The sequence below is a fragment of the Cryptomeria japonica genome, chromosome 11 (genome assembly GCF_030272615.1).
Source record: "Cryptomeria japonica chromosome 11, Sugi_1.0, whole genome shotgun sequence".
Lineage (NCBI taxonomy): Eukaryota > Viridiplantae > Streptophyta > Pinopsida > Cupressales > Cupressaceae > Cryptomeria > Cryptomeria japonica.
In genome coordinates, this window is record NC_081415.1 from 521,397,458 (window position 1) to 521,417,975 (window position 20,518).

The window sequence follows — 20,518 nt, forward strand, 5'->3', positions numbered from 1 at the left end:
AATTGTAGAGATATTTATGAAAGAATTGCCTATTGTAAAAATTTTCAAACTTAGAGGCTTGTTACATCTCAAGGAAGTCACTATTCTCTCCAAATAAATATTATGGGGGGTGGAAATAATGTTTATTTAACTAAAGCGATGGAGTAGGTATGCCATTAATTATAGAGCTCTCCAACACTGTATCCTCCAAATTTATTTTGAAGCTTCTGCCTTCTAGATAATTCCCGCACCAACCTCCAGCTCATTATATATAGTATCTTCTAGAGATCTCTAAGAGATCTATAAATACAAAATCTTGGCGTCCAATATGTATGTAAGAGAGTATAACAACATACTACTATATAATTGTATGTAAATAATAGAATTTCTAATTGTGTTAAGCTATTCTATTTTTTCTTGTTCTATTTTTTTACTATCATTTTGTCTATTTAATATCAGGCTTTGCCCTTTGGAAGCTCTATTTTTATTGTTGTCTCTATTCTTTTTGGTGACCCTTCTATTAAGGGAATGACACTTCTGGGCTTGGCTTCCTAGAAGATGTTTAAGTCACTACCTTGTTTTCTCTTGCGAGTGTTTTATTTTCTCTTATCGGGTCCTTGCTTGATAGGTTTCTTGGGTAGTCAACTAGATTGAGGGATTTTTATTATAGCATTCATTTATTACTTCTTGTTCATTCCTTCTTTGTGCTTGAGTGTGTTCTTCAAGCTTACTTTCTCTTTGGTTAGAGGGGTTAGAATTTTTTTGGGTTATGGAGCATTGTGTGGCCTTGCCTCTTTGCTTTCTATTTAGAACATCCATTGGCTAGGTTTTTTATTGTATCTTTCTCCTAGTGGTCCCCTTTGTTGGATTTGAGTTACTTCCCTATGCTTCTAGCACTCAATTTTTTTTGTTGGGAAAATGTTGTTGGGTTTTTGGTAAGATATTTCGAGGGCTTATCTCAATGCTTGTTGGTATCCTCTAAATCTATTCACCCATTTTTTGGTTGGCCTCTTTAATTTTCTTTACTTCTTTTGGTTTATATATTATTTAGTTTTAGATAGATTCTTCTTTAAAGGGGAATTTGTTGCCCTACCCCATTTTTATTCGCCTATGTACTCTTTTGGGATTTCATCTTTGGTCTAGTGGTGCTTGTCGAATGTTACTATACGATCATTTTTTTATCATAGCCCTAGCTTGTGGGCTACTTTAGTTGGGTTTGTGGGGAATTCTGGGATCTTTTCAATTAGGGCTCTTGTTGAAAATTTTCTCCTTCACTCTTGTTGAGAATTCTCTATAGGTGGAGTTTTGTTTTTTTGGTAGTGATGGTTAGTGTTTCTTTGGCCATCTTTCTATTGTGGCCTTTCTTTCCTCTCATGGTTGTTCTCCTAGAAAGAGATTCAGTTCCTATTGTTCTTTGTGCTGCTTTATTGGTTTTCAAGTGTTGTTGAAATGTGAGGGTCTTGCTTGGACTTGGGTTTCTTAAAGGGGATTCTACCAAAAGTCCACTTATTTTGTCAATTAATAGTCCTAGAGAGGTAGATTATGCAAAGCATGTTTGGTATTGCAAGTCCTTTAGAGTTCAACTATGTAATTAGTATTTATCCTGAGGTCCTATTGAAGGGGAATTTTTAGTAGATCTTATTTCTTTTGATCCTATGGAGGTGGCTTCCAATCAGATCTTGTTGGATTATTGTCTCTACGAAGGTTCTTTTTCCTCTTAGAAAGGCTAGCTTATTTATTTTCCTCATACTATATTAGCTACTACTTTTATTCTCTTCTAGACTCAACTATTATTTAGTTTTGTTTTTTTATTCTCTTTGTTGTCCATTTCCCTATTTTTGAATGTCTAGGTTCATATTATTTCTATTGGGAAAATGTTATGGGGTACCTTTCAAAACCCACTAGTTAAGTCTTCTCCTCTTGTCTTAGCTAAAAGCTGCATTTTTTTCTTTATTGTCTTGGGGAACTAAGTTTCCCCACCTCATATTTGAGAATGTCTCTATTCTTGATGTTATTGCTACAATATTTTAGAAACCCTTTCAAAAACCATTGGTAATAAAAATGAAGGTTTATAACACTAGGTTGAGACTCTTGTCTCCCACTAGTTTGTTGCTCTAATTAAAAGCTTCTCATTTTTAAAAAAGAGTACATTTGATTTTGGGCTTTGTGTAATCTCACTTCTTACTTGATCCATCTCTTCCATCTTGAATGATGTTATGTAAAAGGTTTCGTGACATATAACCCCACTAAAAAGTAATATTCAACCAAAAGTTAAGATTTAAATTTTAAAAAAATAGTGGTGATTAAGCTAAAATTAGAACCTAAAAATGATACTAAAATCTTAGAGAGCTGAGAATTAAAAATACCAGCTTAACAATTATAGTAATATTATATTTTTAAATTTATAGATATAGTAAATGAGATATTTTTCTAATAGAAGATAAATACAAATTTGAGAGAAAATTATATAATGTAGTTATTATGATAATGTAAACTAATAAAATTTTAATGAGTAAAATTATATATATTCTTTGAACTAATTTATTTAAGTATGAGGATTAGAATATTGAATAATAATACTACAAGATTATATAGTAAACAATCAAATGTTTTTTTTTTTTGTTACTAATGTAAAGAGTTATATTATCTACCCTAAATACATTTGACTTAACAAAAAAAGTTTTTATTGTGAGATTTAAATCCCCCATTTTTCACCATTAAAAAAGTGATGTTAGCTAAAACTTTATAGATAAATACTTTAAAAAAATATCTATGAGCCTAGAGTAGCTACATTATGAATTCTTAAATGTTGATTATGATTTTTTAATTTCTATATTAATATTTGATTATTTATATATAATAATAATAATAATAATTGATATTATATCTTTATTTAATATAAATTATAGTAAAAAATTATTAATATTATTTTAAATTATAAATATATCTTGAAACATTAAAATTATAAATAATTACATAATCCTTATATATATAAAATTGTCTTAAGACACTTAAAAGATATCAATCTTATGTATAAAAAATAATTTAAGATTCCATACTAAGAGATTTATTAATGAAATGTACAAAATTTAAAAGGAATACATCTTAGAAAGAGAAAATTCAAATATATAATTTATATTTTAATCAAAATAAATTGTTGCTTTTAATTTATATGATATTATTGACTATGGGGGATTGAAAGTATCTCTATATAAAATCCATTTTTTTCAAAGTATAAAGATAAGGATGAAGATAGGGAATAATAATAATCCATTTTTTTCACAATGATAAAAGACAAAGATGAAAACAAAGAATAATAATTATGTAGTATTAATAAGAATATATTAAAATATAATAATTTATTAATAATTAAATATTACAATTTTAAGCAAGATTGTAATTTTAAGATGGATAATGAACAAATATGATATCTTATATTTTTTATTTTTCATACCTTTTCACCAATGCAAACAATAAACTTTAAAATTTTAAAATAAAATTAATTCAAAATATTATTAATTCAAAACACTCACTTTATAATCTTCCCAGTTCAAAAATTAAAAATTAATAAATCTTATATTTTGAAAAATTTATGTAAAAGATGTCAATGTATATCATATTTGTTCATTATTCCACTTAATTTTTTTTATATTATCATATTATAATTAATATTGAACCATTATTATATTATGATATTTTTTGTCATACTAAATCATTTGTATATATGATTATGCAATTACATTTTAATATATTCTTATTATTATATTTCTATATTTGTATTAAACTCTATAAAAAAGCAAAAATCTTTGAAGACTAAATTATTATTATTATTATTATATTATCAAAACATTATATTTGTTCTTATTCTTATCTTTGAAAAAAATATAGATTTTCTTACACTTTCAATCCCCATTCTCCATGTACTCCATATTCCCATTGTAATACGAGTAGTAACATAAAATCTAAAGATATTAAATTAAATTTATTTCCACACTTTCCATCATAATAAAATTAATTATTTCCATCAAAATAAATAAGTTTTTATACAATCAAATGAACTCTCACGGCTAAGACATAAAGATGAAAAGATATTAAATTAAATTTATTTCTAACAATTTTTTTAATAATAAACAATTCATTTCCATCCATAACAATAAATTCTTATACAATAAAATGAACTCTCAAAAACTCGAAACATAAAGATGGAAGAAATAAATTCTTATATAATAAAATGAACTGTCAAGACTCAAACATAAAATTAAAGGCACACAAAGGTAATACTCCTGCCTCTCTCATGCCTCCTACTTACAGAGTATTTCGAGCCCCTTTTGTAAGGCAATTCAAATTATCAAAGACATTTTAGCAATTCAAACCTTCAAGAGGACTTCACAATTATAAACTCTACAACGGATAACCGACTAGTGTGACTATATACAAAAATAAAATGATCTCTAAATGCAATCTTCCTGTACGCCAGATTGCTTATTATGCTATACTAAATAATCACATCACAAATCTCACACTAATCAGATCCTATAGAGTTTGATTTGTTCATACTCAAGTCCCAAGCTTTTAATATCGTTATCCAGTTTTGGCTTAAGAAACTTTCCCCAATTGTATTCCCTATATTTGGGAGGATTCTCTTCACTCACCAATTCCTCCAGAGGCTTCATCATCGCATCGTGGGAAGGAATCAAGAAAAATGGAATAGACATGCGTCTTCGGCTATCGTTCACCACAACTCTATGCTCTATGCTCTCGTACCTATCATTACTCCACACCTGACATGCCATTCAAACAATCATTCAAGCAAACACAAATATACCTGCTCTTTGCAATCATTAATTCAGTTCATTGGCAATTGAAGCAATTCAATTATTCTTTTAATGATTTTTTTAATGATTTTGAATTCGATTGTGTGAAAAAAATTTATCATCAAGTTTTGAATCACATTCTGTGATTTATCATCAATTCTTTCCAACTCTCATCTTGATGATAAATCAGAAAATGTGATTAGAAACATTGATGATAAATTTTTTTCACACAATAGAATCCAAAAGCATTAAAAAAATTATAACATAAATTGTAAAAATCTGCAATTCAATTACCTGAATGCAGTCCCCAACATTGACTACAAAAGAATTGGGCATGGGTGCAGCAGGCACCCACTGCCCATTTTCCCTGCAATTCACCTCTAATCCTCCCACCTCATCTTGGTAAAGAAGGGTGAGTGCTCCAAAATCCGTGTGTCTACCCACACCCAGTGCAAGCTCAGGGTTCGGGCATTCCGGGTAACTAATAAGCCGTGCAATACTCAGATCATCTTTGAAATATTCATTCAGGCGAGTATCAGATAAGCCAAGGCTCCGAGCTATCAATTCTAGTACCCTCAAAGATAACTCCCTCGCAGCCTCGGCATAGGCCACGCAAGTTTGTCTGCAACATTTTTCCAGAGGACATAAATCAAATATATATTCGACGTTAGATAGCTTTAAATTATATATTAAACAACATATTAAGTTTAGAAGATGTTATTCAATTCTGAATGTTTAACACTTTTAAGTCTAAATATATATTTTTAATGTAACAACATATTATGTTTAAAAAATATCAATCAACTCTAATCAGTATTTAACACTTTTAAATCCAGAAATTGAAACTTAATGTGTATAAATGATTTAAACAGTTCCAAAAAAACAAACAAAGACGCAACCTGAAATCCTGATAGCCTTCTGGCCAGCGGTTTTGGAGGGTGTAGATAGCTTTGTCATGCAGATCATCAGATGTGGGCAACAGGATTCCCTCCCGCGGCACAAAGTCGAACACTTCTTTCCAATCCCTCGCATTTTTTGTGAACTCAGTATTAAAGTAGCCCAAGAAGTTTTCATCATCCCTGTATACTCGTCTCTTTTCTTCGAGAGCCAACGAGAAGAAATCTGCTGTGGCGGATTTGAGGCGCTGCAGAAGATGATCTGGAAAGCCGTGGTTGACGAGGTGGAAGAAACCCCAGTCTCTGCACGCCTTTTCCACATCCTCTGCAGAGCTTTTTTCCATGTCTATGACGGGGATTCTGAGAATAATTTCAGGGGGACCGGAGAAACGCTTGGGACGATGCTCTTCGCTAAGAATAAAACTCTCTTCGAATTGCAGAACTTCGTTGATTTCGCCCGTACCGCGTCCCATTGTTCAGAATTTCTTATTTTTCCCGGTGTGGCGCTTTGTTTTATCGCTGTTTAGATTAAATGCTAGTGGAGTGGAGGGATGGTTTATATAGATTTTGCGTACATTAAAACATAGAACGTATGGATAGAAACACATTAAAATAGAAACACACAGCCGGGGATTATGTTTATCCAGCCAGTGCATGATTGGAAATGTCTATCCAGTCAATGTGATGATGAGAAATATCTATCCAGCCACAGCGATGACAGGAAATGTCCAGTCAACGTGATGATGAGAAATGTTTATCCAGCCGATAAATAGCATCCGATAAGATTTTTATTTTCTTTTCATTTATTTAATAAATGTACAAAAAAAGGTCCTCTGAGGGGCTATTTAATTGGCTAGAATGATGCATCATTGAATTCTGTATGCTATTACATAAAATTTAAAATGATATAATCTATGGAGGAGGCATCTAGATGTGCCTGAGTTCAAATCTTCAATAATATTATAAATTAAAATTTTAATATTATTATATTATTTGATTTATTAATGTGATGAGTAGTGGAAGCGTAAATTTTAAAGCATGATTTATATATTAATTAATAAAAAAATCTTATACATTAATTAACATTGAAGTCAATTATTATAGTACCTTTCCATAGATTTGTGCACAACCTTCATCACCAAACTTGACTTATCCTCCATTCCACTTCTTAAGGTAATGAAGTTTCGTTTGTCACCAGTCATGTTATGGGAACAACCACTATCAATCACCCAAGCATTTTTTTCTTCTTTTGCATAAAAGGTAGTCCATACAACAATTGACTTTTCATTGTCTTTCTTAGCTTGTAAGGTACCAAACTTCTTATATTTTATGATATCACCCAATTTTTCACTAACATTCAAGATCATGATGAGTGTTTCATCAAATTCGAATCATCATCATCCTCATCTTTCAAAGAAAAACTGGTTTCCTTGAAATAAAGACTTCTTTTGATATTCTCTCCTTTATTGCTATCTTTTGATTCTCTAAAAGTACATTTAAAGGCAAAATGACCAATTCTCCCATAATTAAAACATTTGAAAGGTAACTTACCTTTGTACTTTTTGGTGCCCTTATTCAGTCTTCTCACAATGTTTTCTTGTACTTCATCAAAGCCATTTAATTGATCAACAACTTCATCTTCTACCTCCTTATTGAATTTGAATGTAACTTCCTTCTTTGCAACATCTTTGTCAAACTCTCACATCTCAAAGGAAGTTAGAGAACCATATAGTTGATCAATTGAATATTTATTCAAGTAATTACTTTCGTTAATAGTAAACATGTTATCACTACAAGTTTTAGGAAGAGATCGAAGCACTTATTTCAAAACCTTATCTTCTTTTAATTCTCCAGCAATACTTGTGATGCTATTTACCACTTCATCCACCCAAAGCATATAACTATAAAAATATTCATCCTCTTACATCCTCAAATTCTCAAATTTTCTCCTAAAGGTTTGCATCTTGATTTTCTTTAGTAAATAATTTGCTTCACAAATACTGTTAAGTTTTTCCCAAATTTAATTAGTAGTAGCGCAATGCATCACCTTCATAAGATTTGAATCTCCTAAACCACTCAAGATTGCATTTCTTTATTTACCATTGTTTTCATACAACTTAATCTCAACCAAATCTATTGGAGTAGTAGGAGTCGTATAACCATCCTTGACTGGGTTCCAAGCTCAAAACCCTAAAGAGGATAGATATTCTTCCATTATTATCTTCCAAAAAGTTTCGTTTGTGAGATTCATGTTGTTCCATCTTAAACCTTCTTAAAAAACTTAAGGTACTTTTGAGGATCTTGGCTTTGATACTAATTATTAAAAATGCCAAATACAGAGAGGGGGGTGAAACAGTATCTACAAAACTTAAGCTCTTCAACTCAATTCAAAGTGAAAACCATTAAAAAAATTATCAACAATGAAACATAAAGACATGAATACAAATGCACAATAGAACATTAGATTTACATGGAAGACCCAACAAGGTAGAAAATATGATGAGAAATTGCTTGGATCTATTGCTAAATTTCAACCTCACAAATAAGAACAAGATTACAATTTGTTTTAACACTCACTAACTAAGGAATCACACTACTCCTTGAAGGACTTGTTGAAGAGGTCCACTACCACAAAGCAAGATACAAGTATCTACTAAAGAGATTCACTATCTCAAAGTAGGAGATATGAAAATTTGAATTATAATGAATAAGCCTTTATTTCATAACTTCCAACAATCTCCCGAGGATGTAGCTAATCTTGACATATTTCCTTACGAAACCATTAAGCAACTAGATTTAGGATTTCCTTTACACACTTTTATTTAACCATAGTTCACATCACACAATCTGCACATGTTGTAGCTTATAAGATCTACTAAATATATTCTCCACAATCAAGGAAAATATCAAATTTGGTTGACCAAAATAAAAGACAAGAAGTAGCCCCAACAAGTCAACCTCAAAATATATTTATGGTGAAAGAGGTACAAACTAGGACATAGAGTGGATCAAAAACAATGTATTATATCTTTCTATGTAGGCCCAAATATCAAATATACTAGCGCACATCTTTCCAAGTCAACAATAGGCCAACATGTAGATGAAACATGTATCACTTTAATAGTTGGTCCAAAAATGCAACTTAAAAATGAATTTATGTCATGTAGTTTACCTTGAGACATATCAAGGCCCAAAGAAATTCAACACAACCTCTAATATGGGTTTATACACCCAAGTGCATGGTACAAGAGAGAGAATATGCATTTTTAACTAAATAACCACAAAACACCCAAAAAGATCAACTCTAGACAATATACAATAGAAAAGAGATCAACCACTATCACACAAAATACATAAAGACATTAAATTAATGCTCAACAAAATTCCCATACATTTATTTCACACTATCGTGCCAAAAAGGGATGTTGCAACCAAACATATGCAAAATTATTTATACCTAGAAGGCTAGAAAACACAATCATGAGATAGGACATTATCAAACATACTTGTTATACACTTCATCACTTAAAATCTAAACTAAGACACTACATGGAAAATAGAAGCATGTCCACCAATTTATAGGAGCTGGAAAAATAATGTAGAGAAATGTGGAGAATTTTCCTAACCAACCCTGACAAGCAACCAAATTGCCAACATATTGCATTTACCAAAAATATTTGTGGCAACACTAGAGACCTGAGAATATAGTAGTGTAATGTCCACAACATATAAAAGCCAAATACCAAACTGTAAGACCATATCATTAATCACAAATGAATACAAAACATTTTCCTAGACAGTCCTTAAAACAACTTCTTGCATTTTCACACTTCACCAAACTGCAAAGACTAGAACATTCATGTAGCTCCATTTTCTCTCTCAAGAGAAACAAGAGAGATAGAGAAATATCTTGTAGCATGCACAATAACATGAATATAATATACTCAACATCGGGATTCCTCTAATCCTCATCTTAATGCTTCTAATACACGTATAAATATGATACCATCTCTACTAACAACAAACAATATTACATCCAAACATTAATTGCATCACATATCAACAATATCTATACACATAACATCACATGAGATATCAAGGACAATACAACACTAACGGTTGACATCAATGACAATACAATGGGTTAATAACTTATCTACAATAGTCTCCAACACAAGCATTATAACAAAAAATTCTAAATATCAATTAAAAAATCATAAAAATTTGATGGAGAGTTGTCTCTCTCTAGGAACTAGGTATCACACCCTCCCCCTATGGCTAGAATTCCTCCATGAAGCTATAAAAAAGGTGCAGATAAAGTGTCCTCATTTTTCAATGTTCTCCCAAGTTGTAGTAACCTTATTATATCTATCACACCAGACCTTGAATTGGTCTAGCTCTTGTTCTCAAAGTGTCAATGTTTGGTGCCCCAAAATGCGAATGGGTTCCAATACCAACTATTCATCCGAATCCACCTATAAAGAATCCTATTTGAAGATGTGATATGCATCATGAACATAATATCACGAAACAAAAAAATAGAAAATATTATGGATGTGTGACAAGCTATGTGGGCTAGATGATAGGGTAGTAATCCTATATGCTCCAAAATCTTTAAGGGTCCCATAAAACGAGGTGCAAACTTAGCCCTTCCCATAGAAAATTGGACTCTTAAGTGGATGCACTCTCAAAAAAACCTTATCGCCAACTAGGAAACTCCTAGTTGTCCTCTTATCATTAGCATATTTATTTTGATAATCTTGGCATTGTCTTATAAGGACTACCTACCTCTACATATCCTATTAAAACTTTGGACCAATAACAACTCAATAGAGTCCTACAAGGGTTGTTATACAATGCTTGGAAGGGTACCATGAAAACTGAACTATGATAACTATTATTATAGGAAAACTCTACCAAATATTTATGCTCTTCCCACCTATATTGTTGATCCATGACATACATCCACAATATCGCCTCTAACACTTGATTTACTCTCTCTATCTATCCATGTGTCTTTGGGTTATATGCTTTAAAAAAATTGAGTTGAGTGCCCAATACCTATTATAGTGCTCTTCAAAAAGTCAATGTGAATACTGGATCGTCATCTAAAATAATTTATGATGAAATTACATGCAATTTGACAAATCCTCGAAGAAGACTCTGGAAACATCTAGTACTATGTGAGTTATATAAATTAAAAAGAAGTGTGATACCTTCGTCAACTAGTGAACCATTACCATGATAGAATCGTGGAACCCTAAAGATAAAGGTAAACCAACAATAAAATCCATGGAAATGGTGTCTCATTTCCATTTAGGAACCTTATGAAAGCATAAACGTCCTATTGGGTATTTCTCTTTAGTCTTAGCTCTTTGACACTCTAAGAAATGAGAGATAAACCCTATGATGTCTCATTGTATACTTTCCCGATAATAAAAATGACAAATATTTGCATGCATCTTCTTCACCTCAAGATGTGATACATAAGGATCCTTGTAAGTCTCTTTCATTATCATTGTCCAAAGATCCCCTATCTATGGCACATATATGCACCCTTTGTATCATAATAATCCATCTAACTCCAAACTACATCGTAGATATTTTTCCTTAAGGGACCTTTGAAAATGTATCTCCATGAACCTAATGGTACTAATCATCCTATGATAGTTGTTGTAAGATGTGATTCCTCAAATTTATACCCAATGACATAGACACAACCTCGTGTCATTAGCTACTCAAAGTATCTACCACTACATTTTTCTTACCCTTTATGTAATGTACATCAAATTTGTACTTAAATTAGAACTCCATCAAATGCTTCTATTGATCATCCAAGTTTGACTATGTAAAGATACACTATAGACAATTTATCTCAATGTGATATCCAAGGAGAAAGTGCCTCCATCTTATGAGAGCTTGAACTACTATTTCAAGGTCTAGGTCATGTATAGTTCAACTCATGAACCTTGAGTTTTTGTGACTCATAAATGATCACTTGTCCCTCCTACATAATCACTATACCTATACTATCCAATAATGCATTTGTAAAAACCACAAAATCTAATGTTAGATTTGGCTTGTTGCTAAGATGGACAACTAGTGAGACACTCCTTGAGGATCTAAAATTCCCTCTCCCATTTCTCAACCCACTCAAACTTCTTCCCATTTTAGTGAAGGGAAGTGACAGAATGTGCTATCATAGATAACCCCTTCACAAATGTGTGATAGTAGCCAACCAATCCCTTAAAAATCTTAACCCCTGTAACATTGGTGGGTGTTGGCCAATCCATGTTCACCCTTATCTTCAATAGATCCACTAAGGTAACATCACTAAAAATAATTTGTCCTAAATACTAGACCTCTGTCTAAAACAATGCACATTTAGCCAAATTTCCATACAACTGATGTTATCTCAAGCACTATAAAATACTAACACAAACTAAACCAATGATATCTCAAGTCTACTGGAACTACCCTATTCACCTCCAAATGACTATTGAGCCTAGAAAAATACTAAGTGCTAACCCTATGGCCTTTTATCTTTGTGTGGACCCTTTGTGTACTATCTCCTAGGATGTCTACCCAATTCACCTTGATATGGTCTAGGCCTAGATATACATGTCGATGTTGTTATGGTGATCTATGAGTTCCAATAAAAATTCTAAAACCTCCCTTATATGGAATAGGGGGTCTACAATATCCTTGGTCTCAATTTATTTGGTTGTAATTTTGAAACTACTCACAATATTCTTGTGCCCTACCATGTACTACCTCTACAATGTAGGAATTCTTCACCACAAACTTAATGTCCTTTGGAGCCTCCACACATATTGTCCCTAATATATTAGGGTTTGAACCTAATGGATTTGTTGATGAGAAATTTCTAATCTATATAAAGTCCACATATTGTAAAATCTCTAGAAACTGACTCTCATATTGTACCATTGTAAGTGCCCTCTATTATAAGTCATGAAACTCATCAATGTGCCTCTAGAAAAAATTATTTGATATAGATAAATCTCTAATGTGCTCTAGGAAGGTGCTCTATTATAATGTATCTAATAAGAGATAATATTTTTTCTCCTCTTATCACCACCATGTGGAAGAACGCCCTTTCAACAAGTGTACTACAAACTCAGCCTTAATATTGGTCTCGTAAGAGCATAACCCAAAGCATCAATTGAGGCTAAGTAACTAATACTCCACCTCGACTCCATTAGTGGATCTTGAGAATGTGGGTGGCTTAAATCTAAGAAACTCTCAAATTTGATCTCCTATGTCCCATGGTGTCCTCTATACAACCTTTGCCTCTAACTATAATGGTTGATGGTGGGGTGGTGTCAAAATGTGTACTGACTCATCCTCTATCTCCTCCACTTGTACCTCTTGAGCTCATGGAGTGCTATTAATATTCTTGCGTGTCTCAAGATTATAATTCTTGACCACAAGATGATTTTTGTGAGGCACTTCTCTTACAAGTGGGAACCTCTCTTATATCATTCCTATTAGATTTTGCAAGGCATAAAGAATATATGGGAAAAACTCAACCTATTCCATTGAGGATTCTATAGACAGTGAATATTTTTTTGTTCCTCCTATTATTGTTCTCTCCTATGAAAATCATGTGAGGAGGTATTCTCCATAATCCTTGTGCCATCCTACAATTTCCTTAGTAAACTTAACTAGTTCTACCTACATTTTTATTTTAGAGTTCTCAATGTGGGAACCTATGCTTTAATACCCTGGAAATGCCCACTTTTTAATAACATAAAGAGTGGTCCTAGAACCAATTTCTTTTTGTGAAATTATTTTCAACTATCGATTACAAAGTAATAATTCCACTATGAACTTAGTTTGATGAACTTGAAAGAGGTTTGTTTTTATAGTTTTTGACTAAGAATGTACCATCCTTTGTTTTAGCTTCAAGGATTTGAAGGTTACCATTGGAAGCTAGGAAGGTAATTTCAAGCCATAAAGGTTGCTCATTGTCACTAGTGTGAGCTTGATGTTTTATTAGTGTTGGAAAATTATAAGCCTTATTTAGACCTTCAAATTCCTATTATTTTGACTAATAGTTACGAAGGAAGTTTTACAAAACCTACTTAACTTGTTAATTAGATCTGGTTAAATATCAAACACTAAGTTATTTCTTAATTACTCTTCTCTTGGTAAAAAGAGCCATTATTATCAAGATTATGGTAACATTAGAAATACATGTCTAGTGATCATCATGAACCCTTAATTTAATATTTATACATATCAAATATATGACCATGTATCTCCATATGGACACCTAATATCTCACTCAAATTCATGACCTCATTTACATAGGGAAGACTCTATGTCTATGTAGTCTTGTTTATGCTCATATAATTTACACCTAACTTAACATATATATTTTAAGTGATTAAAAATTCATTTCTTTGTCTAGACAAAAGGATATAATTATGTACCAATTTTATGTTGTATTAAATATATTTTAAACACAATAAATTTGTTCATGGTTTACTGACAATCAATAACTATGTTGCAAGAAATTATACATGCTTGGACATGGCTCTATGGTTGCATATTATTTGTTTCATTAATTTATTTTTCCTTCATTTCTAGTGCATTCAGCAATAGGGAATTGGTCTATGTTTCTAGCGTGAAGAGCTTAGCTCCAGAATGCAATGCCTTAGTTTAATGCTAGATTTATTTGTGACTAGGATGATTGCAATTATTTCCACTTCAATTGTTGTCAAGTCCATTTTTAATGTCGGCTGGTACCCAAACCATTTGGAAAGTGAAAGGAGGAATACCCCACGAAAATATTATTGAGTTCCATGTTAGTGGTGAGGATGAGATGGCAAAAAGAAGATCTCACACAAATTGTTTCATAAAAAGATCACATCTATTAACATTAAGCACATTATATTAAACAAAATAAATGACTTCATATAAGTGTTGAGGTCTATCTTAAATTCATTGTGAACTCTAAATATTGTTCCCTTTAGTATGAGATGTAATCCAATTTGGTGTTTAGAGGGTAAGTGGCTAAACATATCAACTATCACATACTTGGGTGACATATGAGGGATATTGCCCTACTTGGTAGTATTTTAAGTTTGAATTTTTGTTTTGTTTTGTTTTTAGGATATATTTTATTTTGTGAATTAGAGGGTCACATAAGAAGAATGGAAATCTCCCCTTTCCTACCCCCTTTGATATCACCATAGGACACTTAAGCTACATGATAAACCATCACACTAAATATGTTCTACTCATGTGGTTGGTGGTTGTAGGTATTTGTTTTTCATGTTAAAATGAAATCGAGTAGTATTGGGACCTAAATCCACTTCCACACTAATATTGGAATATGAAATCATTTAGAGAAGTGATCGTACATGACTAACTCCTATGAAAGAGAGTCAAGTAATACTTCTAAGATTTCTATTCTTTCACTGCTATGGAAGTGAACATGTAATGTTTGAGAGAGTACAATACTATAGTTAAAGTATGGAAGAAATTGAATGTAAAGATGTTGTAGTAAACTAGTAAACAACAAAATTGAATCATCCAGAAAAAAATGAAAGGAGAGTCTGACTATGCACCTATGATTGAAATTTGAAGCTAAACTAACTAGACTAGGGTGCTAGAGCTCCTTGGTCTCCTGTAGTTGAGTTGTGGTCAGGAAGTCTAGATATTGAGTAGTTTGAGAACCAATACTAAATTTGGATCAGAATTGTGAGGACCAGAGCACCCTAGTGGCTTGGTTCTAGGATAGGGGCACCCTAGAACCTTGGTCTCTAAAAACCAAGTTCAATTTCTAATGAAATCCTTGTACCAAATCCCTAATGCTTCCTAAAGTCTTTTGGCCCCATTAGATACCTACAAATATACTTGCAAAACAAAAAATGGTAGGGTTGTGGCTATATAGTGGTTTTCTTTGGTCAATCCCTTGTTTCAGTTATTTTCACCTCCACAAATAGCTAATGTTGTAACTAGAAAAGTGTGTGCTCTTGAATCTTAAGTGTGTCTAAGATTTCTATGAGCTAAAGTATCTAATATACAAACTAGAGTCCTACTCAAATGTGTTAGAGTAAACCCTAAATGATAGTAATGAAAATTCTGTAAATCACAATTAGGATGGAAATATAAAGAAATCATGCAAATCTAAAAACTAATATAAAGTAGATTTCAAAGCTCAATGTAGAACCACAAGAAAAACATAAAATTATACCCAGTCCCTTAGGAGGAGGTACAAGCCAACCATTTGTCAATGAATCCCTTGTCATCCTTCAATTTCTCTTAAAAATTCTATGACTGAAAAGATGTTGATGAAGACTTTATAATTCATAAATTTGTAGGTCTGAGGCTTCACTTAAAAGAAAAACTTTCATTTCACAAGTATCTCCATGTTGATGCTAGATTAGATCTCTAAATTAGGAAAAGACTTCCCTTAATTATGAAACCCTAAATTTGAATTTGATTAAAATTCAACCTAGAATTGATATATTTTTCCATAGAAAGGGATTTGAATTAGATGAGACTATCAAATTATCCTCTTGAAATTTGAGAAAAAAAGAGAAAGACTAGGGTGGCACATCACCTTAGTCTTAACAATATGTTTTTGACTTTTGGGGAATAAAAGATAACGGAGCTCTAGTACTGATTGTAGCTTGATGGCTCAAACCATAATATATAGATATGCATCAAGATGAAATAAAAGTGCCCAATTTATGGAATGTGAATTGATGAGAAAGGACTTAGGTTTAATTAAATTATTAAATAACTACCTAAAGAATTCCTATAATGCATAGTACAATGAGACACACTAAAGTGAGTGCTAACTAAGCATGAAATTGGACAACCTAAATAAGGGTGTGCAATATACAACGCTACAATCAGAAACTATAGTGTTGTCATTGGTGTTAATAGTCAGCCTTGTGGAAAATGTTGGAGATCATTGTCATTGATGTGTTTTATGCAGATGTTGTGTTGTCTATTTATTTCAACACTTAGTGGTGTATTGTCATTAAGATAGAATGCAGATGGTTGATCATTTTTCTATCAAATGTGAGTTGGACATTGTTTCTACTAGGACATGTTGTTGTCATTGATGTCAACATATTCCTGCTTCAGTGTTTGTAGATTGATTTATTGGGATCATGGTTTGGTGTAAGGAGTATTTCTAGTATCATTATATCTTTCTATATTGGTTTTAGTGATCTGGAAAATCCTAATTGATCATACCATATGATCCGGTTTTGCAATTTGCTTTTCTAATTTGTGCTTTGCAGAGTTCGGTATTTCCTCCGGTATATTTCGATGTGATCAGATCTTGAGCTAGGATTTTAGGAGATTATTTGGGATGGTCTTATGTATCTTGATTTTAGATGGGTCATTATTTTTTGCTCCGCAAGTTATCTTTCTTCGTGACTGTTGTTGTTGGTTGAGTATTCTTGGATTTTAGATGTTGATCATCGATGAAGATTTGATAAGTGGTGTCGGTGCAACTATTACTGATGATTCTAATGTGCTTGTTGGTATTTCCTAAGTGTTTCCTATTTTTCTTGATGATTGATATTGATCATTGTGCGAGTTTTTGGTGATTTTGTTGATTCAGTGATGTTCTTTGTGTTATGCAGTTTTCCTGGTGGTGTGGCGTGTTGTGGTTGATCTCGGAATCATTACCGGTCGTGATGAGCATTTGGAAATTTGATTTAGGTCCATGCTATGTCATATATATCATTATATTATTACGGTGGTTGATCTTTATATTGTATGATGTAATTTTGTAATTGTGAGTTGAGGGTTTAGCCGACCTTGTTCTCAAGGTTGATGAATTGTATAAATAGGTGGTATAGTCATGCAATTTGGGTATCAGGGTTGTGTTTGCATTATCAAAGAGGGGTGTATGTGTGAACAAGGATTCATCTTTTGATGTGGTTTATTGAGAAAAGATTGGTGTTATAGAGAGAACAATTATGCTTAACCGAAACTATCATCAGGCATTAGCAGATGTTATTATTGCAGTTCATTTCTTCCAGATTGTAGTCTGAATCTTGTTGTAAGTCAGTGGGACTTCCTTGGGGGTTCTAGCCTTCCAGGTTATTGTATCTTGAGCTATAAGATTTGGGAAGTGTTCTTGAATGCTGGTGCATTCCCCATTGTAATTATTTTCACATACTACTATAGAGTATCATCTTATTGTGGGTAGGTTCCCACCGTGGTTTTTCACTTTTTGGGTTTTCATGTAAAAATCCTGGTGTTATGGTTTTGTGGTTGATTATCTTGTTTTTCCGCATTTTACTTTCTTGCATTTTCTTCCTGTGGTCTGAGAATAAGTTTGAAAATTCCTTTACCAGTGGAACACTTATTCACCCTCCCCCCCTCTCAGTTTTCCTTCATTGTTGTTGCCAATAATGTGTGTTGTCATTATGTCATTAATGTTCATGGTTGAATATCCACCCGCATGGTGTTTATGTCTATACTTAGTGTGTTGTGGTATCCTAAATGATACTTAGTGTGTTGTGGTTATCATGATGATATCATGTTAATATGAGGATTATAAGCATTAAGTTGAGGATTGCAAGTATTAAGATGAGGATTAGAAGCATGGTGATGAAGTGGATATGATGCTTTTTATAATATGGTGAAAAGTGGCGAGAGGAGATCAAGTGGAAAGCTTTATCCTTAAGAAAGGAGTGAAAGTTTCACAAAGGATTCCCTTCAACTTCTTATGCACATTACATTTAAAAGAGGGAGTTCAATTCACTAGATCCAATCTGAATGGAAAGAGATTGAATGCTAAGTGAGTTGTAGGGAATTTGCAATAAATTTGGAAAGCAAATTAACCCTCTTTTAAAATAGACAAGTTGAATCAAAATAATTGAGATGAAGTGTAAAGATGACAAACAAACAATTATATCTTGAGATAGAGATGCGGGATGAAGCCGTGCACCTAGAATTAGCAGTAAAATGTTGAGATGAAGCTCCCTTACAAATTTGATCAAAAGTTGTCAGGACCGGGTTGAAAGTGTGCTTGGTCATCCAAAAAATTCATGTGTCGAAAAGGGTTTTCCATCTCTAAAAATGGACTCTAAACCTGCAATTATAGCTATACACCTACCACCTACACACATAAAAGAGAAGAAATGTTGTTGGGATTGGGGGTTTGCCTTCAGGTCAAACCCCATTTTGGAATTAACCAAGTGATTGAAAATACTTGCAAGTAAATGAAAAGAAATGTCTGAAGTAAATTTCACCTCAAGAAAGGATGCAATTCAAATGTAGATAGAGATGTTTGAAAGGATATGTGGAATTTAATGTCTTGAATATTGGTAGGGATATCCTCTTCAATGGTTGAATCCTTGACTTGAATGCAACACCAAGCCTTGAAAGGATGCTTAGATGCTTGAATACTTGAATGTTCGATGATGATAATGCTCTTTCACCTTACTTTCACTTATACCAATGGGAGGGGAAAATGCTTATTATATACTTGTCAATTAGCAGTTTTTAACTGATTTTTTGTCTTAGGCTGACATAGAAAAAAATTTACCCACTCACAATTGACAAGCCCAATGTAGGATTAGGTCAAGGGAGGCCCAAAATAGGGCAAGGACAGGGCACCATGCCCCTATCCTATCCCAATTTAGGACAGGTAGTGATAGAAAGGCAATGCGGGGTGGCAGAAAATGCAAGTTTCTAATGTTTGAGCATGTCTCGGGTCTCCAATCAGGCTTAGGGATTCATCCGCCAATTCAAAGACCCAAATGCGATCAAAAATTGCAAGGTCACAATTTTATGACACTACATTTAGCCCCCACTTTAGCGGGAGTATAAGAATACACCATTACTGCTAGTAAAGTACAAGGAAACAAGATTGAAGACTTTCACCATGTCAAGGAGGTAAGATACACCAAGCCAATAGTGGACTAAGGATCTTACAACTTATATTGACAAAGTAAAAGGGAAGATTAAGAGGGAGAGAACCATAACTGCAAGTAGTAAGGTTCCTCTCTATGAGCCATGAAAAGTGAGGATATAGAAAATTAAAAAGAAAATCCAAGTTCACTAAGTAACTCAAAGTATCAAGAAGGAAAATATGAGTGGAGTGTATGCTCCCACATTAAAGCGACCACACATGCCTTATCGGGAGTGACTGCTTTAAGGTAGGATACACCAAAGTGAGAGAAAGAAAGGGAGCATGTCATAACAAGGATTTAGTCCCCAATCAAGGAATAAACCCAAGGATAATGAACATAAAACACAAAGCACGAGGTGGATTCACTTTCCTCGGGATCAGTATGCTATATGATAACTCATGTATATCATGTATATATGCATAGAATAGTCCTCATTCCCTAAAGAAAGAAACCACCTTGGAAGAAAGAGAACACGTGTCTTTTGAGTCAACATGAAAGAGATCAAAAAGAGATCTCAATGCTTTGCATCATCCTCAGTAGACATCACTAGGGACAACAAACTGAAGAACATGGATACAAATAGAAGGATAGGCACAAAAGAGTGATAAAAGAGAGGTAGAGGATCTTCAATGCTAATGCAACTAGTCTAGCACAACATCCACCTCCTGATATTGCTTATCACTATTTTGGGAAGGCAGGAAACAAGCAAGATGAGAGACATCAAGAACAACAAATGGAGCTATCACAAGATCCAAACAAGGACTATGCTCATGTGCTAAGTCACTTTGTTCATTTCGAGGAGCTAGGATTAAGGCTTTTGAAAATTCTGTAAATAAATGTTTGTCAATATCAACATATTTATATTCACTATCGAAAGCATTAGGAGTTTTATTTCCATCATGAATAACATTTT

General features: G+C 32.9%; 1 protein-coding gene across 1 annotated transcript; it reads right to left on the reverse strand.

Annotated features, from left to right (window-relative positions):
- Positions 1-4,188: 4,188 nt before the first annotated feature.
- On the reverse strand, positions 4,189-6,197 carry LOC131070483 (gibberellin 20 oxidase 1). The gene is made up of 3 exons (XM_058006044.2): positions 5,693-6,197; positions 5,088-5,415; positions 4,189-4,760 (listed from the first exon to the last, which is right to left on the reverse strand). Exons 1-3 carry the CDS (start codon positions 6,160-6,162, stop codon positions 4,506-4,508), a joined length of 1,053 nt encoding a protein of 350 aa, XP_057862027.1. The 5' UTR covers positions 6,163-6,197; the 3' UTR covers positions 4,189-4,505.
- Between the last annotated feature and the right edge of the window lie 14,321 nt (positions 6,198-20,518).

Coding starts and splice junctions, on each gene's coding strand:
- LOC131070483 (XM_058006044.2), bottom strand. CDS start 6,162: ATGGGACGCGGTACGGGCGAAATCAACGAAGTTCTGCAATTCGAAGAG. Junction 5,416..5,692: donor GAAGGCTATCAGGATTTCAG/GTTGCGTCTTTG, acceptor AAAATGTTGCAG/ACAAACTTGCGTGGCCTATG. Junction 4,761..5,087: donor ATGTTGGGGACTGCATTCAG/GTAATTGAATTG, acceptor ATGGCATGTCAG/GTGTGGAGTAATGATAGGTA.